This window comes from Onychostruthus taczanowskii, unplaced genomic scaffold (genome assembly GCF_017590055.1).
Source record: "Onychostruthus taczanowskii isolate IOZ18803 unplaced genomic scaffold, ASM1759005v1 scaffold5, whole genome shotgun sequence".
NCBI classification, from domain to species: domain Eukaryota; kingdom Metazoa; phylum Chordata; class Aves; order Passeriformes; family Passeridae; genus Onychostruthus; species Onychostruthus taczanowskii.
In genome coordinates, this window is record NW_024502568.1 from 4,181,574 (window position 1) to 4,207,282 (window position 25,709).

Consider the following 25,709-nt stretch of genomic DNA (forward strand, 5'->3'; position numbering starts at 1 on the left):
ACCGCGCCTGCGCCAAGGGCAGAGCGCGAGCCCGTGCCCACAGCGCCGGGAGCGCTGGGAGCTGTAGTCCTGCTGTGATTCCACCGCAGTCCTGCCGCCGCTGGGAGCTGTAGTCCCGCCGCCGGCGCGGGTTTAAAGGTCCGGCGGGGCGCTCCCCCTGCCCTGCCCATGTCTCTCCTCGCCGCCGCCGTCGCGCAGTCGCTGCCCGGCTCCGCGCGCGGGGCAGGTACGGGAGCGCGGCGGGGTGGCCGAGCGGGGTCTGCGGGGGGAAGGTCCGCGTCCGGCGGCTGCCGCCCCTCCTGCCGCCCCCCGCCGCCGGCCGGGACCGCTGACGGGTGGAGGGAGGGAGGGAAGGAGGGAGAGGCTGGGCCGCCTGCTCTGCCCACTCCCCGCTCCCGCAGGGACCCCTCGGGCAGGAGCATCTCCCGTTCCCTCCTCTGCCGAACAGGTGCAGGCGCCCCCGCCTCTGCTCGGCCGCCGGGCCCTGAGCTGCCCTCAGGGCGGAGGGACCCTGCCGGGCGCCAGCCCCGAGCGGGCTGCCCAGAAGGGCGGTGGCTGGAACGGCGGAAGGGACATTAATCCGTTTCTGTGGTGGTGTTGTCGATGATAAGGACAAGCGCCCTTGTAAGTGGCACTTGGTGCTCTATGGAGGCCCGGTGACCATTGGCTTCTCTGTGCAAGCGGGGTGAGGGGTGGCACGGCCGGTGGTAATGGCAAAGCTCTCTTTTGTTGGTGTGCTTCCAAACGGGAAAAAAACCCCCAACTCTTGTAAGGTGCTTTTAGAATTTATTGTATGTTCAGAAGTCAACAGCATCACAATCTGAAAGACTGGAAATTTAGAAGCTGAAGAGCCTTTATAGAGCAAAGAGGTGGATAGTATCTGGAAAGAAGTTGCCTTTCCAATTATCTCTACCATGGGTGTTTGTCTCCTGCCTTCATGTCATGCTCCTGAAGCAAATGCAATAGCCTGTTGGCAATAGCCTGTTTTTCAGAGACAGATCCTTGGAAAAATTAGTTAGTAAAAATCAACTTTTAATATTCCTTTTCAGGTTTTATTTTTAAAGAATAGTGCTTATTTGCTATGTGAAACTAGTTCCTGTACCTTGTGTAAATTACACTGCAGTTGCTGTTCAATTTACAGGGTTGCAATTTACAGGGCCAAGCTCGGGGTGCAGCTGTGCAGCTGCATCAGCCTAGAGCTGTTCTTGGCTGAGATCAAGCTCTTGCATGTACATGACGACAGACATCAGGTGGAATAGGAAGGCGAGTTTAGGGAATATACCGGATTCTTTGACTGTGCTGCTTTAGCTAGGGACAAATCAGTCTGGTTTTGAGAGTCCTTGGGGAGAGAAAAGTGTTGTCATAATGTGCGTGAAACACCTGAACTTGGACTTGTAAGCAGTATTATGTGCATAATAGTAAAGGTGTTGTTTATTTTCTAATTGCTACAATTATCATAAAGAGGAATGCTGAATTATTTACAGAGATGTAAATGTTCCTTACAGGAGGTATGGAAACAGATAGCAAGAAGGCATGGACATACACTCCCAGAAAATTTATTTTGTTCTTATTCTTGGGACCATAAAATTCAGTGTTGCTACCACTGCTGAGGAGTGTTGCATGTACAGTGGGCTGAGTAAACCACATGGGCATGACCTCCTGGAAGAGATCCTAATACACACTGTCCCAGTTACAGCTGTCTGTGGCATGTAAGAACACTATTGGATATCAAGAGTTTCTGGTTCCTATTCTTGGTCTGGACTAAGCTCATTGCCTATTGGCCAGAGCATTGAGCAGCTACGCTAGCCTAGCTTAGGTTTTTTATATTTATTCTCAAGTGTTACAAATGGAAAGAGGGAAGCAGGTTTTATTTCTAGGAGTATGTGGTTTGTGCAGTTTCTGTATTTTTGCTTTGGTGTTGAAAGGCTATGCTGGTTGTCTGCCATTTGTGATAAAGGTCATAGTGACTAATAGTAGCTGTGAAGAATATTTACCTGGCGAAATGGAACTAGAACCCAGGATCACTTGGCTACCATTTGAGGCTATAGAACTATCTGTAGCAAAGGTGGCTAATTTGCTCTACCACTGGCAAAGGAAGGAGGAAGGTATGGCAAGACTGGAATGGACAAAACTTGAATATCAGGTCAAATAGTGAACACTTGGTAGGTTTGGACTTTTTTTTTAATTTAATTTTTTCCCAAACATGAAAAATAAGAACGTGATTGGATACGCAAAAGCATAATTGGACAAGCTTTAGTGGTTTCAAACTAAAAGACTGTAGATTTAGATTGACCATAAGGAACACATCTTTTACTGTGAGGGTGGTAAAGCGCTGGCACAGGTTGTCCAGAGGGAGGGTGGATTTGTTGTCCCTGGAAACATTTAAGGTCAGGTTAAGCAACCTGATCTGGTTGAAGACATCCCTCATTGCAGGGAGGTTGGACTACAGGAGCTTTAAAGGTCCCTTACAACCCAAAGCATTCTATAATGGCAGACCCTTCACATCCCATAAATAGCTTAAAGATTCTGAAATCCAAAAACTGATTTGTGGAAACTGTTGGACAGCTTGGGGTGTATGTTCTTTTTCTGCTCTTTCCAGAATCAAAGTGTGATCCTAAAATACATATATAACCAACTGGTTTTAAATTTGTCAAAAACCACATCCTTACTCTAGACAGAGCAAGAATTGTCATTTTATCCTTTTCTATTCTCCTTAAACAAGACTGGATTTGCAGCTGCTCTATTCAAACGCTTGCTTTATTCTCCCTACAATCTCCTCCTTCACTCTCCCTCATCCCCCTTTTCTCTTAATTTTCTTTCCGCTTTTTGTTCTTTATGCTTCCTTCTTTGCATTGGCAATTTCCACTGTAAATCTCAGATTGCCTCTTGCATTTTGTTTTCATTTTTAAACTATTGCTTCCCATATCATCCCTTAACAGATCCTTCTTTGTTTCTGCCTTCCATTGCTCTGATGTTCGCTGCACTCTGCCTCACTCTGTCATCTCTTACCTGCACCTGGCAGTGAGTGGCTGCATTTGAGCCGCGAGAACTCTCCTGGGAGCAGGCTCTGTTTGGCCAGTGCAGAGTGAGGGAAAGTGGCTGCTCTTCCTGGAGCTTTGCCAGAGCTCAGCTCCCAGACACTGACTGGAGGTAGCAGCCATTTTAAGTAAATTAAGTAAAACTGCGCAGTTGAAGGCAAGTACAGAACTTAATGAAAATTACCAAATACAAGCTATTTAGGGCTTGAAATGGAGCCCTGAAATTGACTATTTGATTTACTACAAAATATCAACTTTTAAAAATAAGAAATGGTTTGATAAAAAATTAATACAGATTTAAGCTTGATAAAGAAGTTGACAAGCAACTGCTGAAAGAATGACATGGAGGTAGGTTAAATATATATGAATATATGACTGTTTCAGTGAGACCTGGAAAAGAGGACAAATACAGAAGGAGCTGTACCTTAATATGGTTCTTCTTATGTGGCAGTATTAAAACTGTGGAAATTATTCACTGTTTACAACAAAGCCAACTAGTCTGGCAATATAGGAATATTCTATTTTGGCAAATCTAAATATTAACTGCTATGACAGCAACGTAAAAAATTGAATTAGAAGATCAGTTAAGTGTTTTTCATCTACTTGGTTCCATTTTGTAATATATAAGTAGCCCTCAATTAGTCTAAAGTGAGACTAATCTAAGTTGAAAAACATGTTTCTACAATAAAACTTGGGTTTTTTTCAGTGCTGTAACACTTCATTTTAACCTTCAAGCTAGTTGGAATAGTCGCTTTCTGTCAAAAAGACTAGCATGGTTTGTTAGTCACAGGAGGCTTAAAGAGGCTTAAATTGCTTCATAATGAATTGCTGAAAATAAAAATACACCTTATACAATGTTAATTGTATTAGCTTGGCTTATTTTGGGCCTTTCTTACATTTGTTTCTTTGGAACTGGCCCAGGTCAAGTAATTCATATACCAGATTGAATTAAGCTCTTGAGTTCTGATTCAGCTGTGGTTACTATCTTTTAACTTCCAGTTATGAGGGAGTTGGTTGCTAGAAACAAAAAAAAAAAAAAATTGTTTTCTTCTGGTGGCTAGTTGATCAAAAAATGTCTTTACATCTTGATTTTCTTTGGGTCTGGAGTGCTTTTCCTTATCCTAAAGATAGATCTAGCAAGTGAAACTGTCTCCTGGGAAGAACTGTCAGAAACAGTGCAGTCCCTTGCATGTGAATCCTCAAATCATCTGAAAAGCAGTAACCCACAAGTAAATAGAGACAGAAAGGAGGGGCACAGAATGCCTAGAGCCAGCCCTGTGAGAGGTGGATAGTTAATAAAATTAAGTATTTTACTGTTGCTGTAAGAAAACAGTTTTGCTGCCTTTAATGATTCAGAGCAGCACAAACAGGTTAGAGCAAGTGTTGAGAAACTCTTAATTACAGAGTGGATTTAGGGCAGGCAGACCATACAATCCAACATAAACAGAGTGCAGAAAGCACAGACGTAAGTGTTAGAACAACTCACTTTCAACTGCCCTAATTTATCTTTCTCAGCTTTAGTCATCTCTCTTTCATGCACAAAGCTATGCATATTTCATCCTTGGAAAATCAGCTTGCACTTTTATTAAACACTGTTATTTTCACACTTCTGATTTCAACGATGTATTTCCTTATGAGCATTACTATTTGGTGTGAATAATTAGTATTATGAATTACCCAGAATAAATATGCAGAATAATTCATCGACTAGTGCAAAACAGAGCACCAAGTGCCAGTGAATGAAATTCTGAAAATTTTACCTGACCTACATTAATGATCACTGTATTAATATCTTGTGAGAGGAACTCCTGTCAGGCTGTGTATTGATGTGGAGGCTGGAGATGTGTAGGTGGTGGGTAGTGAAAGGGAGGGAGGTAAAGTGTGGCACCACCATGTACATGTTAAATAGTAACATTCACACCTTGATTTTCTTCTGAGCAGCTTTTTTTTTTTTTTTTTTTTTTTTTTTTTTTTTTTTTTTTTGGTGGAATTTTCAGTGTAGTAACAACTCAGTAATAAAACAGTTGTAACTTGAAAATTGGAAACTATTCAAATAGTACAACTTTTCACCTATGTACTGATTTTGATTTCTTTTTAAATTTTCATACTTGACCTATTTGTGTTTGAGTTTCAGAATATATTTAGAAATTATGTTATGACACATGATTATTTAATATATTCCTCAGCTAAGCAACGTGGCACGATTTCCTTTGTAATAGCTGTAAACTTTATAGCTCGTATGAGCTTATAATTAATTTCTTATGCTAGGAGTTTGTAAGGGAACTGTGGAAATACTGGAACTATTTCTTTGTCTAGCACTTGTTCTAAATAGATGGCTATTTCATCTGGGCTTCTAAATCAAACTATTTAAAAGCTCATATTTAGTTAGTCACTTTCAGCTCAGTCTGACAGATATTTCCTCGGAGCTGATGATTCAGACTGCAGCAGTTTTCCCTGGGAAGAGGGAGTGTGCACAATTTTTTTTTCCCTTTCGAGCTCTCTTCCTTTCAGGAAGCAGCAATGAAATGCTGTCTGTCGGTAAGACTTCAAACCCCATGATTCCTTGGGAGAGCATGCGCTGAAAGCTTCCAGTTGTCAAAGTGCTCTTGCCAGGCTGGTCGACTATTTGACATATACCAAACCTGAAAGAAGAAAATAAATATACTGTCCTTTTGTTGATCTTTAAATACAGAAAATCCAAAGGTAACTGTTCCTTAAACATTTCTGTGTTGGCTGTGTGGGTTTCTGCATGCAACTGGATCTGGTATTGCTATGGGGATATAGATTTCCTGTACTGGATTGTAAATGTGTACAAATACTTACACCAAATAATCAAGAGCACTGCATACTAGTCCCACATTAGACACTGGCTGGCCTGTCTTTCAAAGTCATTTATTAACAAGTATTTTTTCATTTGGACTAGCTTCATTCATTAAAGGAAGGTCTTGACCTTGACAGGAGGGTTAAACGGTGCAGTGATTTTTGCCTTTAAGAAGCAATATGGAAGGGAATATGAATCACAGTCCTTAGGATAAAGTTCAAAACCAGCTAGCTAAGTCAAGGTGCATATTTGAAGCAACTGCTGTACTAGCCACTATAGATAACCTGGTGACTAACTAATTTAAATATAACTTTATTGACGACAGAATTTTAACATTTCAGCTGCTATCTTTTTCTCTCTAAATGTATTTTTATACTGATAGGTCAGACCCAGGGGAGAGGGATACACATAATCCTTTTCTCCCTCTGATGTGGAGTCATCAGTTTTATGTAGCCTTAGGAGTAATAGTGATGCGGGTAGAAGTGAAGCTAATGGAAAGTTACACAGACAGAGCTTGGTATGTTCTGGTTTACTGCAGTATTGCTTTAAAATGCCATGCAAGGTTTTCTGCACTCCCAGCAGCAGCAGCAGTGCTGCCTGGAACAGATGCAGTGGTTTACCCCGTCCTTAGGAGCTTAATGTTGTCTCACAGCATGGTCTGCTCAGGCAGCCTTGCTGCTCGCTTTACATATTGAACTGGTAAATCAGGGAGAGCATAAGCAGTAACTTACCAGATACCAGAAACCTCTCCTGGAAGTCATTTTAACTAAAATGTGTGTGCATGCCTCAGAAGATATTTAAAGGAAAGAAAAAAAAATGTAAGATACACCTGGACCATTTGAAGTCAGAAAGGACAGTTTCACACTTTACCACCTTTCTTAAACAGTTAATTGATATGGTTTTACATTGTTACATTACAAAAACAATCCAAAAAAATGCAGTCTTAGGCATGTAAATGTCATATGATTAACTCAATAGCAATGCATTTGGGCGATGTGATGGCCATCTTTGGCATAGTTAATTAAACTAAGTGATTTGGAGCTCATTAAAAATACTTCTGAGATTTAGAGTTATCTTCTCAATTGACGAAAAGCCTGCAAAATGTGGAGGCTCCTGTTGTGATTTCATGCAATGGCTGTTCATTGATGTCTGTATTGTATTAGTACTACTGGGTCTCAAAATCATTATAAAATTATATGATCTGCCCTGTTTCATATGGAACACGTTTTCTAGCAGATATAAGTCTCAGCCATTTCACGTGTATTTCCTTTCTGAAGTTTAAACTTACGTATTGATTTAGCAAATAATTTGCATCACTAGTCTTTGTCTTGTGTATATAAAGATGATTTTCAACATGCAGCATGTCTATATTGTAACTATTTCGATTTTCCCTGGTTTTATATTTCATTTGAAAGCATTAGAAAGATCATATCTAATAATACCGCCCCGGTCTGCTGATTTTGACCTTACGGTTTTCTAGTGGAGAAATCACCGACGATTTCATATGTATGTGTATAAATAGAGCGGGTATGTATAAAAATAGAGCGAGCAGATAGCTATACCTTCAAGTGAAGGACTGCTTTGATGTAAAATAGCGTTTTACGCGGAGAGATCGTAAGGTCACCGAAGGCAAATCTGACACCCATCGGTGGCTTTGTACGCGAAGCGTCTCCGCCCCCCGGCCCCCCTTCCCGGCTGTGCCAGCGCCTCGGCTGCCCGGAGCCGGCGCGGGCTGGGCGCAGGGAGCGGGCAGGAAGCGACTGTGCAGCGAGGAGCCGCTCCCGTATCAGCCAGCGTCCCTGTGCGCTTTGGCTCTGATAAACCTCAGTCACTGCAAGCTCGCTTGTTAATTAAGGAAAATCGGTACCCGGCTCCTTTAAAGGTCCCCTAATAGAAAAGGGGGTGGAGAAGAGCGAAGACTGGTGTCTTTTTAACCTTGCTGAAGGACGCAGCAGTATTTATTGACGTATGCAAATAACCAGGGGGAGGAGGTGGAGGAGGAGGGTGCTTGGAAAAACAGGAACCAGAATCAGTTTCTCATTGCAGGGTGAGAGCTCTGAGTTCCGGTGTAAGAGAAAAGAGACGTGGCGAAATTGCTGTATATCTCTGCCCTATAAGCACATCTCTCATTTAGACTGAAGGGAAACAAGGCATCAAAAAGGGTGAAGCATCTTAAAAAATATTTTAAGGGCAATCTAGCACGATCAAAGGTTACATATTCCTAAATGGGGGAGGGGGAAGATTACGGGTTTGCCTTGCAATATGCTGTAGCATAGTACTAGCAATAGGACGAGATTTTTGGCTGGCAAACGATTAAAACAGACTGGCTTGCGGTATGAATGACAATGTTAATAATCTGTCTTTGTGGTTTTTTCCCCTACTGTTTCAGCTGCGCAAACCATGCAGGATGATTTACTGATGGACAAAAGCAAAGCCCAGCCCCAGCAGCAGCGGCAGCAGCAGCAGCAGCAAGATCCAAACTCAGCAGAAGCCCCCTCTACACCCATCTCGTCGGAAACACCCAAACCAGAAGACAACAGTTCAGTGACTAGTATCGGCACATCGGCTCCTTCCCAAAATAGCAAGGAGAAGATGCAGATGGAGTCTCCCATTTTGCCTGGCTTGAGCTTTCACCAGCCTCAACAAGAACCTGCAGCCGGCACCTCCTTGTCTCCCTCGTTTGGCAGCACCTGGTCTACAGGGACCACAAACACGGTGGATGATAGCTTTTTCCAAGGGATTACTCCAGTCAATGGGACAATGCTTTTCCAGAATTTTCCACACCATGTCAACCCTGTATTTGGTGGCACTTTCTCACCTCAGATTGGCCTAGCTCAGACTCAGCACCACCAACATCAGCAGCAGCAGCAGCAAGCTCAGCAGCAGCAGCAGCAGCGGAGGTCACCTGTGAGTCCTAACCAGGCACCTTTCGCCCAGAGAAATGCTGCTTACAGCCATCAGCCCATCATGACCAGCAAACCGTCTTCCTCCTCTGCCTCTTCTTCTTCCTCCTCCAGCTGGAATAACCATCAAAATGCGGCTTGGAGTACACCTTCCAACCCTTGGGGTGGGCTGCAGGCTGGTAGGGACCCTCGAAGGGCAGTTGGAGTGGGGGTTGGCGTGGGAGTGGGAGTCGGCGTGCCCTCCCCCCTCAATCCCATTTCACCCCTTAAAAAACCCTTCTCCAGCAATGTCATTGCCCCTCCGAAGTTCCCACGGGCTGCACCCTTAACCCCCAAATCCTGGATGGAAGACAACGCGTTCAGGACGGACAATGGCAACAATCTGTTGCCTTTTCAGGTAAATGACTACACGCACCTTCTGCATGATGACAGCTATCACAAATTTCTATTTTTTGTAAGGCTATGTTTCGTGTTACTGTTCTGTCTGAGTGACATCTCCATAACTCATGTTTTCATCAAATAGTCACCTTACATGAAAGAAGTGGGGTTGAACCTAGGGAGTGCGTACACAAAGATTTCCAATTCTAGCTTAAGGTTTAAAATCTTATTTTTCTTGTAACTTATTGTTAAATGTGGTGTATGGGGGTTTTTTGTTGTTGTTTTTTGCTCTTTTTTTAGCATCGGGAAGATAGTAGCCTTCATGAAAAACAGGTTTGGCAGACTACATTCCCGTGGTGCTGTGTTAGAATTTTTTTTCCTATTCTCCTATACGTGAGAAAGCTGAGATGTTGAAATTGCTGGTTCAGTTTTCTAACTGGGCTGTTAATTTTAACCAAAGATGCTTCTTGACCTGAAATTCAGTTAATTATTTTATCACCATTGCAATAACTAATTGTCCTTATGTTGTGGTGGGATTTACCAGGGAGTCTGCTCACATAAGGCATCCATATGAAAAGCTGTGTACATCTAATACGTACACCCTGCTGTTATATTCACAGTGGACGTTTTGAATACATCTTGAAGCAGCGTGGGTGTGTATGGAAAGACTGGCGTATCTGTCCTTTCCAGTAAGGAAATGCCTAATACAATTGACAGGATTTAGAAATGGCAGGAAAGTATTGTATTAAATAAACCATTTTATGCTGCTCAGAATATTTGCAGAGAAAAGAGACAATAGGACACGACCTTCAGAGCCATATTGCAATGGAGTCTATTTACTAGCTACACAGCTCTGAAATATTTAAAGCTGCAGTGCCCTTCACTGTTTTTTTTTTTAAATCTATGACGACAAAGCAGATCAATTGCAGCTGAAACTGGGCCAAATGGAAGATTTGCAATTTTAATGCAGAATGAAACCTGTCATGCTGTGAAATCCATTTTAAGTTGAAAAAAATCAGAGATTGCACTTGCAGTTATATCTATACTAGGTGAAATGAATCTCAGACCTTTTCCAGGTTAGCTGTTTTGGTGTCAGACAGGTCAAAATTTTCTGCTTTGAAATACAGTTAAATCATTCATATATGCTTGGTCTTTAGGTAGTTGTTTCCTCAAGAAAGTATGACCTCTCAAACATCTTTAACTTAGCAGTTTGGTAAGAATAGCATTTAGATTGACACTTAGTTTTAGAAACAGAGTAAAAAAAGAAATCAAATAAATGCATCCCCACCCCCATTATTTTAGGAGACTGTGGAAGTAAAATATATGCACTTTCCAGTTCTATTCAAAGAGGACATCTTATAGTCAGCCCTGAAATTTCATTTTGCTGCTTCATTCTGTTTAAAGGGAGAGTTGCAATTTTTTTATTGGCTGCCCTAAATGAAGGTGGAGTGGCTTCTGGTGAGCTGCTGGTTAATGTCTCTGAAGCACTGAAGGCTGGAGGAAGATTACACTTTAGACACAATTTGCATGCTGTAAATACTATGTTGCACAGAGCACAGCACCATAAAAGCTAATAGTTCCCAGTCGTTTTTTAGGAATGGGAAATGTGTTTCAATTTACAAGTATTCTGAATTGTCTACATGTAAGACATTACAAATCTTGGTATATTTCAATTAGTAGTGAAAACAACAGTAAATGGTCTTATTTCTGTGGTTTGGTTAGTGAGATACATCTTTAATGAATACAGAACTTTATTGTTGTGACTGTAAATTGTCACAAATTAAACTGGCAGATATTTACTCATCACAAGGAAAAAAATAGCTAACTGCTTTTAAAGAAAAGTTCTTTTGATTTTGAAATTAAGGTTTCAAAAAAAAAAAACTAAAGTATTAGGCAATATGTAAATTGGAAACTTGTTTTCTTCTCTGTGGATTTAACCTGGTATTTTCATATAGCAAATGCGTAGGCTATTCTCAGCACCAGCTGGTATAACAGTCTGATTTCAAAGACTCAGAACACTTGTATTTTTTTTTCCTATTAGGCTTCTTTTTTTTTTAAACACAAGCTGCTGAATTTTGCTTATTAAAAATTGTTATCTGGGTTACTGTTGATTACTGCTATGCTTTACGAAATGCCAAAGACATCTTGAAACCATACCATTGGTAGGAGACAACTGTTTAGTGGCACTGATAAAAATGAAATTCAGATTAGTCTAAGAGTTTAATATTTGCTGCCAAGGTTCTGGTTGTCTTTTTTCTTCTTCCCCCCTCCCCTAAATTGGGCAATATGTTGACACAGTAAGTTCTGCTTGTCAGCACTATCAAGTAGTTCTGGCAGGTTTATCCGTTTACATCTGCCACCCTCCATAACTGTGTGGTTTTGAGCAACTTTAGAAATACCTTCCAGTAAACTTCCTAGCAACACTTCTGCACATTAGCAAGTTCTTTGTGTTAACCTGTTATTTTATGTTAGGATTATTAGGCTTTCTAAGAAAGAAGAACACCATTAATATGTTCACTGTTTGAAATAACATCAGGGAGAGCTGTTTTGTAGCTCAGGTCTTTGCAGTGATCTTTTTGATCAGAAAAGATCTGTAACTGAGATTTGTGTTCTGAGATTATAATATTTGAAGATAGTTGATACTCAGCTATTGTTGTATCTCGCTCTAGGAAAAAATGCTCAATTTTAAAATATTTCTCTTCAACATGTATATAAAGCAATATGCTACACATTTTCGTCCCTTAATTTGAGTAATTCTTTAGTGCATCTTATATGTCAAAACCAATTGGTGTCTGTCCCAAGGAGTTGTGCTGCAAACATATTAGAAGATTTAAATTACAACTTGGTAGGAACTCTGCTGGTGTTTGCCTTGTGATTGGTGTGGAAAGGCCACTAAAAATGCTTTGAGGGAGACTACATTCATACACTTACTGGAAAAAATCAATTGCACTGTATATATTAAAAAAATGGAGATCTAAAGCTGATAGTTGAAAGGAAAAAGAGAAGTGATCAGTCTGGAATGAAATGTAACGTAGCAGGTAAGAGCTGGACATGAGATCATGGGAACAGGTGTGGAACTAGGCCAGAGAGGAAATAAAAAAACATGGCCAGTTTGTTCTTCTGAGTATTTTTTGGCTTCTGAGTGGTTCAGGTGCAGGGTCTCTGACTGTTGTGTGGCAAGCAGTCCTGTTAGGCTGTTGTTAGGTGATCCTCAGCTCTGGCATTTGAGGCTGGCATTAACTGATTGTCCCTGGGACGCCGTTCTCCTGGCAGTGGCTCAGTTCCATTTTCCAGCAGAGTGGTGGGGCTTGTACAGAACTGTTGTCATTTCTTGCTTCTGAGCTTCTCTTTCCCTTCACTTGTCTCAGGTAAATGCTGTATTTCTTTCGGCTTTTGGCCATGTGAAGATACTGGGACACAGCTTGTGGGGTTAGGAGGATTGATAGTGCCTGAAATAGACCCTTGGAGGCAAGGATAAGAAATTCTCTTTGCAGGGAAGATAGAGAAGGAATTAAATGTTTGCAGACCAGTATTCTAATGAAGTATGTCTACCTTGTGGATTTTTAATTATAGCAACACTGTAACAATTTTCCAGAAACTGTGCTGAGTTTTGCTGTTTTCCAAGTAATGTTCTTTAGAAACAAAATATGCTTTGCAGTTTGTGCTTTGAAAATTCTGGCATGCATCAAACCATTCTTGGCAGCTTTACTGATAAATATTTCTCTGGCAGAAATAAAAAAGGTGGTGTTTATTGTGTATAAAGATAGTTTTAACATGCTATCTTTTGCAGGGAGACTGAGAAAGGATTTTTGGGGAAGTGTTTTGGTGTGCTGTTTTTTTCTTCATTGTTTTCAACTGGACTTAGTCTGGACCAGATAAAAGTATAAGTGAATTTTTTATAACTTCAATATTTCATACTTAAACAAAATGCCAATTCTAACATGCAATGAGTTTGTGTTTAAATATAAATGTGTATATATGTATAAATGTAGAGTTCAAGTATTGGAACATTCATGAGTGTAACAATTGAAGTTGTGTGTTTATGAGTAAAGGACTTTTACTAGTTAGAACACTCTGGTTACTAATTTTAAAAACCTTTTTTAAATCTAGAGGGTTCTTTTTCAGTCAGAAATAGTTGTATGCAACTATGTAATAAGTATATTTAAAGATTAATTTTTAAAACAGTATATTTCTTTAGTCTAAATTTGTTGTTCTGGGCTCTAGCTTCTTGGCAGTTTAGTAGGCAACCACACTTAGTAGTGTTACTGTTACCTTAAAAACTATTTCTTAACATGTAATTCAGTCTTTATTTTTCTTGTGTGATGATGCACAAGCACTGGCAGCCTGCAACTTTATGGGCAGAAAGAAAAAAAAAAGGAGGAAAGTACCTAGGTCTGCTTTCCCCCCCTCCCGCTTTCTTACACGCTTCTGTTGGTACTACTAACTAGAACCAGCTAGTAACTGTAGCTGGATTCTGGATACTTGAATGTGGGAACACATATTGTAGTATCTCAGTAGTCTTCCAGTGTAACAGATACAAGTGACACATGATATTTTATTGAAGTAGTTGTGAAGTATTTTACAATTTTTTGTTAGATTTTAAATTTGATTGAATTGTAAATGTCTGCATGTTCAACTTAACTAAACCATAGGAATGGCATAAGAAAAAAGCACACAGCTGTTTTATATTCAAAGTATGATAATTGAGCACTAATTGCTTATTGGTCAGAGTTTTGATTTTAAGTAATCAATCATAGTTAATCTGTCAGAGTTAGTGCAGGTAGAGCAAAGGTCTGAGTTTGGTAGGCAGCTGATGTTATGATCAGCTCTGTACATAGACAGGACTTCCTTAAAAAAATTAAAGGTATTAATATCAAACAGGGAATCAATAATTCTGCCTTAAAAATTTGGTAGAGGGTTTATCTGTCTTTGGGAGGAACAGTAGAAGGGAAGGGGAAGAGCATGGATTTCATTTTGCTATTTCCCTTCTTGGATCATGTCTCCCCGTTTTCATCTATTTGCCTAGACTGCTTTTGTGAATGGAATGTAAGAGGAAGAGGGACCTGGAAAAGTAGTGTTTTCAGGTTGCGGTGGTTCTTCAAGGAAAAAAAGAGTTTGCTGAATGAATGATGAATATTTCTATTTGTTAGCCGTTGGTAAAATAGCTCTCCTTTCATGAAGGTCACTCAAGAGTAATTTCTAGCAGACCTATACTAAGGGAGAGCTAGAAATATGGCACTGTTTAGTTTAAAGTTTGAAAGTGGTCTTACCTTAAACAGTACACATCTGAATTCTGCTTCTATTCTAGACTTCACAGTTTTTAGGCTAATGTGATATCTTATATGTTCTGTACCTAAATATAGGGTAGCACTGCCATGCTCTGTTTAATTTTTTTTTTAAATCTAATTTTCCCATGTTTCACAAAAGCATTGCTTTTAAGCAGTTGTTAGAATGCTGCACATGCTGGTACTAAGCAGTTGTCTCAGTAGTTAGAAGAATGTAAAATTTTTGTATATAGAATTAGATCTTCATTTGTGTAATGATTTTATTATTATGTGTAAATTTTAGAGTTTTAAAAATGCAGGTTGTGAAAGGTCACAGAAACTTTGCTTACGTTTGTTCAGACTTGGTCAACATTTTTATTTCCTTAAGTTTCATTTATAAGATTCTGTCTTTTCCTACAAGCTATGAGTAGATTTGTAAATCACAATTAATTGATGTCTTCCTTTTCCTTCTTGTTGTGGAAAAGTGGCTTTGTCCCTTTATTGCACATTTCTCAAGCTCATTCCAGAGACAGAGTTGTCAATTTTTCTAAGATCTTATAGGAGAGAAGCACTGTACTAATCAGGATAGGTACTGATCTGCTTTGTCACAACAGTGTTAGAAGGGATGATGTGAAGTCCATTCTACAGAGGTAAATAAGAGGCTCAGGGTTTGGGAAATTCATTTTCTTCTCAATGCTCAATCTGAGAAACTGAAAAATTGTAGGATTTTTCTGAAATATTTAGAATATAGGTCTTTGAAAACAGAACATCCACTGCAGTCTCTTAAGTTTGCTGTTTGTGTGAATCTCCAATTAGGCATGAAAAAGTGAAGACAACAAATTGGTTCCTGTGAAAACTTTCAGTTTATGCTACATAGCAATTACTCTGGAATTAAGAATTTTTCATCAAGAAAGAGAAAAGCAAAATATTTCATTTCTTTGATACTGACTTTTCCTTCAACTGTGTATGTTGTTGATGTTCTCTGTACATCTTCAAGATTCTGGAGAATAACTCCTGCTCTTCCTATTTATATTTTTCTGGATGGCTTTGCAAAATTTGCAAGAATTTGAAACAGTTTTCTTTTAAATTCCTGGAGTCTAAATAAACTACTTAAGCAAAACCACAGATTCTGTTGCATGTTAGAATTATAAATTTCACATAATTCATCACCGAAGTTAAGAAGCTTTTGATCAACTCCATAGTTCTTTGTTCTTGGTTTAACAAAGTTAATGAAAGTTATGTGTAAAGAGCATTGTCAATAGACTTCAGTGGTCATGGCCCATTTTCTTTGTCTTATCCACCCTTGAACTGTTCAGCTGCTTTCAAACATCTATTTCTTCCTTTTCCTGTATTTTGATTCTTTTTTTTCCACGGACTTCTCATTTGAGTTGACCTCTGCTATTCCACTTTCTGTGTCAATGCTTCAGGTTACAGAGGAAGGCCCAATAAATCCCTGTAGCTGTGTTCGCTTAGTCCTTTGCAAAATTAATAGCATTTAGAGTTTTCAAGTACATTTAATCAAATTCAATGAGAATGCTGGCTAGAAGTTCTGAATTCTAGAAATCTAGACATTTTAACCAAGTGATAACTTAGTCTGAAAATGCAGAACTGATTTTCTTTCCCCATGCCCAAACTGAGCTTCCAAAATATATGACTTGGGATGGATTTTCACACAGATGGACAGACGCACTTCTGACATAAAGGATAAAAGTGTTCATTATGGCTTTATCATGGACTTTTTATATATGATTTTGTTTTATGTCATAGTCATAAATGGATGTTCTGGTGAAATTCACCTTTCCAATGTAGAATTATTGTGAAGGTGCTCAGCTTAAAAAGATTAATCCTAAAAAGTTATTTTTGGCAACACTGTAGGCAACTTAAAGCTGATCGTTTAATGAGAAATGTCAGACAACAAAGAAATTCACCCACCAAAGCTCTCTGGGTTTTATTCTCTGAGTGAGGCTCTTTTTTGCAAGTAAGACTCATTTCCTAAACAAAGTCTTTGGAATTGTAGCTTCTTCTCTAAATTGCTGAAACAAACAGAGCAAACATTTTGTTTTAAAACACGTGAGTGGTTAAATATTGTTTTGGATTAAATGAAAATTTCCTAATTCCTTGTTGAAGGTTGCTGCTTCATTCTGCTGAAGTAGCTTGCTTTGTGAAAGAGATGAGTTAAAAACATTAATGAATTAACATGGAGGTAGCTAGTGTTACTCCCATTTACTGCATGACCTTAACATTTGTAAAGGGTTAACAAATTATTAATGTATTAACTGATTGTTAGCACGTTAACAGATGGCTTATAAGCAAATCTAATGTCATCTGTTGATGTACTTATAGCAAGTGTTAAGGTGTGTAATAACAGAGTGTGTAAAATGTTTATAGCACACTTTGTGGGTTTGAAATATTTTTAAACTACTTATAAAGATAACTTCTAGTTTTAAGTCATGATGCCCACAACAGTCTGACCTAATTACTTCACCTCACTAAAGAATTCTCTTGCTCATGTGTTCTCTCCAGGATCATATTGTTTCTTCCTGTGACAATTGAAAAAAATTGAGAACAGTGAGACCTCTGACAGTAACTGAAAGGGTTTTTCTTAAAACACACAAAGCCTGAAGTAGCAGCTGACTGTGTAGCAGGAAGACTAATAAAGAACAAGAGAGTAAAGAAAACAAAAGTCAGGAACAAGAAAAAGTAGGACTTTCGTAGTACAGAATGGAAGGGGAGCTGTGGCATTTTCAAATATGGCAATGCAACATGACAATATACCCATGCACTTTCTGTGGATGAGAATTTTTGCAAATGAAATTTGAAGAGTTTGGACCAGATTAAACATTTAGTGGTGAGGGTCCTCAGGTGGGTGGCTCCTTTTACTTTTGGCTGCTAATAAGTGAAGCTGTACCTGTGACTTCTGAGTAAATAAATCAGCCATAATTGTCAGCAGATTTTACAGGTGATGTTTTGATGCAAGTTTCTGCAGACAGTCTCACCTCTCTTGTCCAAACAGAAAGACCCTTCTGACATGGTTTTACAAAGTAGTAGATTACTTGTATAACTTTTTTTTTCTTGCTAGGCAAGGGAGAAGTATCGGCTGTTGTGCATGCCATCCAAAACTACTTGAAAATGGAGTGTAGTAAATTTTAAAGGTTTTTTTTTTTTTAAGGCTTCATTTTTGTATAGGAACTGAAAAGTTTTCTTGCAAATTATTTTGCTTGCACAGTAGCTTTGTTTGAATATAAACTTGAACTGGTGAATGTCTCAAAATATAGCTCAGTCCTTGGCTCCACTGGACATGTAGAGCAAGGAGAATTAATTTAAAAGGACAAACACAATGGAAAGAACTTTTTTTATGAATACAGGCATGCACAGATTCAAAAGGCAACCATATGAAATGCATAGTTTTTCATACAACCTACAATTTTGTTTACCTTTTCACACATAACATTTATATTTATGGTTTATAATTGTTCAGAAATCAACTAAAAAACTCCTGTATTTCTATTTTCTGTGTCACTGATTGAGGTCCTACTTTATGGTGAAGATTGAGTTCTTGAGGTCATGACCTTGTAGTTTGTGCTATTAAATATCAGTCTACTTTGCTGCTGTTCTTCAGCTCTTTTTGTATGATGAGCTTACCTCTTCTGGGTTGATGATATCTTGTAAATATTATTATTATTGTGTTTCCACTTTAATAACTGGCATCACTCATTTCAAGTATCTCAAGTGATCTCAATGAAACTGGTCTCAAGATTTGCCCTTAAGAAACTGCATCATTCGCACTTCTTTAGCAGATTTAATTGGGCACTAGCAGTTCTTTCCCGTTTTGCCATTTTCTTTCTTGCCTCAATTGCACTGGTTACTTTTTTGTCTCCATTTATGTGGTCACTTTGCCCGCAGCAGCATGTGAAATGCTGTCTGTGGAAGACCCTGTTAGGTCAGCCATATCCTAGTTTTTCAAGAAGCAGGAATCATCTTTCCCAGGGTATTGTGTCAATAATGCATAATGCCGCATTATTTCTGCACTGTGCTTCGTAAGAGACGACATCCTTGAATTTCAGTCATAAAAGCTAGAAACAATGTTTGTCATGTATAGTTTCATATTCTGCTGCAGTTATTGCAGTTCTTTCATTTGTATTTTGTGGGTCAGATATACAAGATACTGACGTTGTTACTTGGACTGGCTTTAGTGGTTCCACTGACTCTGGCTCCTTTTGATTACGATGTTGCCACGCTCCTCATCAGTTACTGAGTTGGATAGATGAAATTGCTTTCTCTTACTATTTATCGATCTTCTCTGTTTACCTGATTTCCTCTATGAATGTGAAGAGCAGTTATGGAGGCTATGTTATTTTCTCCTGACTTCTGGTGTTTTTAAATCTTTCTTCTCAGCCGTGGTAGACTTTTTCTAGACATTTGTTGTCCATTCGTGCTGACCTTACAGTTTCCCTGAATATATGTAAGTGGCTGAAAATCCTGGTTCTTTCCTTGTAGCAACATTTTCTTAAGATGCCTGTCAGTTTTTATTACCCTGTGCAAAAAAAGAGAGAATTCTGTTGCAAATTAGGTAGGCTTTTATCTCAAGACATTTCTTCTGTCTGGAGCAATCTTTACTAAATTTGCCACGTGCTGATCAGTTTAGATCTTATGATGTAAAAGGAAAGTGCTTTTCCTGCTCATATGAATATGGTTTTCAATTTCTGCAAAAAGGAGGTTTCCTTTTGGTTAATTGGCTGTTCACACTTGTACTTGTGTCTTGTAAGTGATTTCTGAATTATTTTAATTAAATCCAAATGCACAGCTGTAATTTGAATGCATAACACCTACCTGACAACACAACTGCTCATGGCCTCTTCTTATCTAAGGGAAAGAATTTTTTATTCTGGTTATTTTAAAGAATTTTAATGTAAGTGTTCAGACATTTTATACACAATATAGCTAGTTATTCTTTTCCTCATATCCTCTATGCCTTTAAGGCCCTTAGGCAATAAAAGATGGAAGTATGCATAGTGTGATTCAGTTACTATTTTAATATATTATCAGATGAATGTAATATATTTAACAAATTAATTCTGAATTTGTTATTAAATTGAACTTCTTTTTCGTATGTGGGATGATTCAGTACTTGCCACAGGAAGAATTCCTTTGTTTATAAAATTTAATCTGAAATAGAATTGCTTGCATATAATTGATCTGAAGAGTTGCTTCTAATTAAAACATAATTTTGGACTGGGATTTTTTTGCTCTGCTTCTGTCCTTCCTTCTTCTAAGTGGAGCTTGACGTTACAAGTGGTCTTTGGACTGCTACTCTCTGCTGTTTCCAGCTCAGTTGCATATGCGCAGCCTTTGGTATTTCTGCTGATGATCAAATACGTAAGAGCAAAAGCAAATATTTTTAAATTAGAGTTTCTAACATAATGACACTTCAGGAAAAGGTTTGCCTGGTATCTCACTGGCTATACAGGAGTCTTCAACTCTTGTTTAGAAGTAGGTGCACAGCTTGAGAATGCCTACAGTTTTGTTTCCTTTAAATGAAGGTGTCTGAGGCAGTTTGGGATTCTATGATTATGTCCTTGATAAAGTCCCAGGATGGACAGGAGTTGCTACCTGACTATTCTCAATCCCCTTAGGAAGAAGGAGGCAGAGTGGGTTGCTGTGTGCCACAATTTATCATGCATATTCATCGTGCTATATAATAGTATAAAGTTAAGACTTGGGTAGTTCACATGAGTAATTGGTAAGTAATTAGTAATTAAAAGTATGTTGCAACTAATAGGTTAAATTTTTTCATTAAGTCCTGCTGGATGCAAAGTGACATCACCTCCTTGTCTTCTCTGGGAGCTGTTTTTCATTGCCAGTGTTTCTGGCCTGCTTTAGGCCTATGAGTAAATACTGGTGAATAGCCCCAGTTCCCCCCCAGGCCTTGGAACAATGATCCCCACTGTACCATTTCCTCTTCTGAAATGAAACATTACTGTCCCCTCTAAGGACAGTTCAACCACCTGTAGGTGAGGATCTTGTCCTGTGAGAGCAGGACATGAAATGTGGTATCTCTCTTTTGTTGAAATAGCTACTGGAGTTCTGACACCTACAATATTTTTGTCAGGAGGCACTATTTCCTGAGCACAACAGAAATGGAACAGGAGTGTGACATGGAATGTGACAGTTAGATGTTATTTTAGTCACATTTTTCTTAAAAGCACAATGATTTAGGGTGAGAGACAATATTTTATTTGTCATCAGGCTTAAACATTTCAGTAACACACTTTTTTTCCCCTCTTACCAATATATTTCTTGTCACTGATGATCAGTAACTGTAGACAAAACCACTGTTTCAGAGAAATCCTTGAGTCTCCTTTGCTTGTTGGCCATGGTGAATGAAGCTACTGGGCAATGGTGCTCCGAGATCTGTTTGACAGTGATTACTTGTGTTCTTTTCTACCTCCATTTTGTCTCGTTATGCCATCATACCACAGACAGACTGTAAATCTTTGAGACAACAGCTTCCTTATACAACATGTCTCTGCTGTCTTTTACATTCTGTGGTCCAGCCTGCAAAGTGGGATTATTCAGCTCTAGCATCTCGAGTACTCCCTCCTCCTTCACATCTCTGCAGTGGTTTCATTTTGTGATTTGAGGTTTGCACTTGTGATGACTTGTCTGGCAAGGAGTTCTTATGTCAATGTTACTTTTTCCTTGCTATGGGACACAGGCAACATTCTGCTGAACAGAGGGGTAGAAGCCCAAAGGTAACTTATCAGTGCTGAACTCTTGCACAGCAGGCCAATGAACCAGTTAAATTATGTCATTTTAATAGCTCAAGGGTATAATGAATGGGCTTGTAAATTCTACTGCTGACATCTTTTTTTTTTTCCCTTGCTTGTTTTTGTGAATTGATGGTCATCTTGGGTGTAACCACTTTAATCCTATATTTTACAAGTGTTAGGAACTGTTTGTTACTGGAATCAGTCACTATAATTGAAAGTGGATACATCAGCTTTTTGAGATGCATTCAGCAGCAGAACTGATGAGCAGATTTTTATCTAAAGGATCACATTGAACAAAATATGACTAAACATAAATCCTGTCACTGAGTGCTCAGTCAGTTGTACTGTCTGCAGATCATTCCCTACGGTAGTGTAATGGCTGTAAAAAGAACAGATGTTTTGATGATTCTTCTGATTTTTTTTTTTTGTTTGTTGTGGAGTTTTTGTTTGGGTTTTTTAAATACGTTGTTCAATTGCTTTCATGGCAAAAGATGATGCTTGAAATATTAGTTGTATTACATGATCATATTTCTCTTTGCAAAGATGGAGGCAAGGTAAAAGGTGGTGTTCCCCATTGGAGCATTTGACTCTTGCTGCTTGACTGTCATTGAATGAAGAAATAACACTAATGATCATGTAAATAGTATGCTTGGCGTATTATAAAAATGTGTATTGGAAGAACTATCAGCTGTTTTTAGGAGAATGCAGTGTAAATTAAATTACTTTCTTCCCCCACTTTGCAAGCAAATATTGAATATTCAGGAACTTGACAGGATAGTCAAGTTTAGTAAGTGTGATACTAAGTCTTATAGCTATAAAGACTGAACTTTCTTCTATATATTTAGAACATGTACATTAAGGGTGTGCAAAAAGGAAATCTCAACTGTGAAGTAAAGGGACATATGAACCAAATAATATAATTGTATTAGTTTTTGTAATTTTATATAATGCTGATTGTGATTGTGTCTCTTCATATTTCTGTGCTTTTTAGTTAACCCGAAAATAAGAAATGCAAATATTTCACTAAAAGATTTTAGAACTCAGAATTTATAAGCTGTTAAAGTTTGAATACAGCTTTACCTTTCTTCATGGAAAAATTGTTTGAGTAGGTCAAGTTTTCAAGGCTTTTGGATTCAGTCCGAGTTCTTGCATGTGAACTACGAAAGTTTATATAACACAGACAAGGTGACTAAATACTAACTAGAGTTTTGAAATAGTTTTTTTCAAATTACATAGGAAATTTCCATAATCTTGATGCAGTTAGATATTTTTTTATGTGTGTATTAGTCTTCCTTATTTTTCTTAGTAACCTTCTAAATAGGCTTTAAAAAATTCACCTTTTGCCCAGTGAACTTCTGAACACCTATGAAAATAAAATGTGCTACAGTTGGTAATCTTGAGAAAAGACGAATATTAAGAAGTTGATGTGTTCTGTGCACATTCCAAGAGCAACAATAACATAAGAAAACATTCCTCAATTTGTTCCACTAAAGGAACACAACAAATCCACCTTAGTTTACTGCTACCCAAAATTAACTGGAAAGGTAAAAAGAAAGCGGAATTCAAATAAAATTCCATTAAGATTTGGTGTTAGTAGTTATACCTCATTATGGGCATAGACAAATTCACCCTATTGTTCCATCCTACCTACATTTTATGTCTTCTTATTTGTTTTGGTTTATTTCATCTTTTTATTAAATCAAATATAAGGAAGAATTACTGCGATTTCTGGTTGTTCTAGTTCTCTGTGTATCTGGGTTGTCAGTCATGTTGTTGGCAGCATTCCAGCACCAAGCTGCAAAGGAAGTAACACTTGCTATTTACAATTTCTTAAATTCTTTTGTACAGTGATAATTTTACTTTACCACGTGACCATATTCCTTGGATTTCCTATATTTTGAAATACTTTTTTTTTAAACTTCCCTGAAAATGCAAGTGTATCCCACCTGAAGCTGTGAGAAGTGAAGGACTGCCCAGCAAGCATTTAGAGTGTGCTGGATGTGATCGTTCATGTGCACCATCATGACATGTTGAGCATGTCCCAAGCTAAACTTCAGAATACTTTTTTTTTTTTTTTTTGCAGTTGTTGGTTTTGCTATTTTGAATTGAGATACTGAAACAAGACAAACTTGTTTTCCTTGTGTTCTTAGTAATTACCTGTGCTGCAGGTGCTAGAACAGAATGAGCGAGCCCTGTTTGAAACAGTGCTGGCACTTTACCCTGTATTTATTCAAAGCTGTGCTTCCATTGACTTCAGCTTTTGTTGGCAATGCTTAGCAATTCTGTCCAGCCAAATCCAGGTTTATGGATAAATAAAATAACACAGCAGTGACCCCTGAGAAGTTTGCATTGATAGGAAAGTTGCTTAAGCCATAAGAGTTTTAGCTGTTCCCTAGATCTCATTGTTCTGATCAAAATACTACGTGTAATGTCGCAGGCTCTGATGACTCCTTGGAGCCTCACTGGAGCTGTGGTGTTCTGGAAATAGTTAATATTTCTGTGAGTCGAAGCCATCTTGTTGCTCAGCAGAGTTGGGTTGTGTTGTGCCACATACTGGTGCAGAAAGCTGAAAAATCTAGGGCAGCATGAAAATGAAGAGCACTGAAATAAATTACTGAAACTGAGATAGTGCTCAGAATATAGGAAGTTTAGTAGGAAGTCAGTGAACTGAAATATGTGGGCCCAGGGAAATATGTCTTTGGGAGGATCAAGATACCTGAGGATTTGTTGCTTGCACAGTAAAAAATATGCAGATGAGGGATGCCTCTCAACTCCATGTGTATTTTATGTTACAGGTGTAGATGACCATGCTAACAAGGATTTAAAACATGCAACCTTGTGTTTCGTGGTTAAGGATTCTGAGTATGGATGATAGCTGGGCTTGGGCACCATGAGTTAGGTTGCTGACATGCATTCTTAGGGTAAAACTTGTCCCTTTTTAACTGTAGTTTAATAATTAATGGTCAAGTCTCTTCTGCCATAATCCTCTGCAGAGTCAGAAGAAAATGATACAGCATCAGGTTTTGGAGCAAGATGCATTTTCTCCATGTCTCTGCCATGGGATAGGTCAGTCATTTCCTTTTTTAGTTCATTAGTTCCAATTACTTGGGGCTACCTATTCAAGCTGAGAGGGTTCATGAGGAAATCAGACTGTATTAAGATCCACTTCTCACCTGTTATGGTTCTAGCTATAGATTTGATCTTGACATTGTAATTTGTGATGTAGTCATGTAGTTTTTTCTCATTCTTTATCTTTTCCTCTCAGCAGTAAAGACATGATTTGTGTATCTACTGGGAGGGACCTGGAGTAGTGCTGGGTATGCCCTGCCCTTACATGCCCCTGCTGTGAGTCGGAAGGGAGCAAAGCCTGCCATGTTACAGGGTACAACAAATGGGAAAAAAATTCTTTTTATTTCAATTGCTACGAATGTGTCAGTACTGCTAAGTACTGCTAAGTAATATTTGTTTCATAAATAAGATAACTTTCAAAATTACTTTTGCCTTCCTGGAATTTGCTGATGCGTTTATTACAACTCAGCCATCTCCTGGAATAAGTGACACAGGCATCTGTCCTAGAGATAAAACAGACCTCTTCAAAGCACTGTTTTGATTCATTCCTAGACTTCATTCATTATGTGTGTTGGATGGAGACTGGAGACTTCTGAATAATTATCATGGCTGAGTAATTAAAGACTAGCATAATGCATATGCACGAAAGGGTAAGATTCAGATAAAATGCATATTGTCGTATTTTCTCATTTTATTTTAGTGTATTGATTCTGCAGTTATTTTTGGCAGTTACTCTTTGGTTTTGATTATTTTTTAATTAAAATACTATAGACACTGTGTTATGTGACATTTTTTATCAGACTTACAAGTTATATTTTTAGAGGTAGAAAGTTGAGACCCAGCTCCAACTAAAGGTCCATTTCACTTTGTGATCCTTCAAAATCTGATCCTGTTATGCATTTGTGATTTTTCACTATATTGGTGTCCACTTTGAGGAGGTCCATGGCATAGATGAATGTGTAGATAGCAGCCATGAAGGGCTGGGATTTAAAGTTTTGGGATGCATCTCTTCTCTAAGAGTTCTTATTACTAAACTGTTTTTCTTTCTTTCAAGTCTGGAGAATTCTGAGAACTGAAGTATGCTGCCATATACACCAGCTGCTAACAAAGAGGGAGCTGCTGTCTGCACACAGCAGAAACACAATCCAACATGGGCAGGCTGGACTTAATCTTTTGCTGACTTAATGATTATTGTGTAGCCAAAGGCAGTGCCTGGTAGCTGGAGATTTCTCTTTTATCCGTAATGCAGTTTATCTAAGTAGGTCTTAGGAGCTTTGTCTTCTGTAGGGAGATATCCCAGAAAATCTTCCAGACTGGCTGGATTTTCAAACTTCTTTTCCAACTTATTTATTATGTTTTATCACTCTGTGTTTTGTATATATTTTGATTTTAGTTCATGGTCCTAGTCCCAGAACTTTCTTGCCAAGTTCTGATGTGCTGCTAAGGACCTTTATGAATTGTTTATG

General features: G+C 38.6%; 1 protein-coding gene across 7 annotated transcripts in view; it reads left to right on the forward strand.

Annotated features, from left to right (window-relative positions):
- The first annotated feature begins 21 nt into the window (after positions 1–21).
- Positions 22–25,709, forward strand: part of CPEB3 (cytoplasmic polyadenylation element binding protein 3) — an 81,012-nt gene continuing 55,324 nt past the window's right edge. For 2 of the 7 annotated variants that reach the window (XM_041415845.1, XM_041415847.1), the window contains exons 1-2: positions 7,733–7,906; positions 8,249–9,159. In XM_041415845.1, coding sequence (XP_041271779.1) covers positions 7,828–7,906; positions 8,249–9,159 — 990 coding nt within the window. In that variant the 5' untranslated portion in view covers positions 7,733–7,827. Of the gene's footprint in view, positions 227–363; positions 625–5,486; positions 5,742–7,536; positions 7,907–8,248; positions 9,160–25,709 lie in introns of those variants that run through there. The other 5 variants (XM_041415846.1, XM_041415851.1, XM_041415850.1 and 2 more) reach the window with 5 other exon arrangements.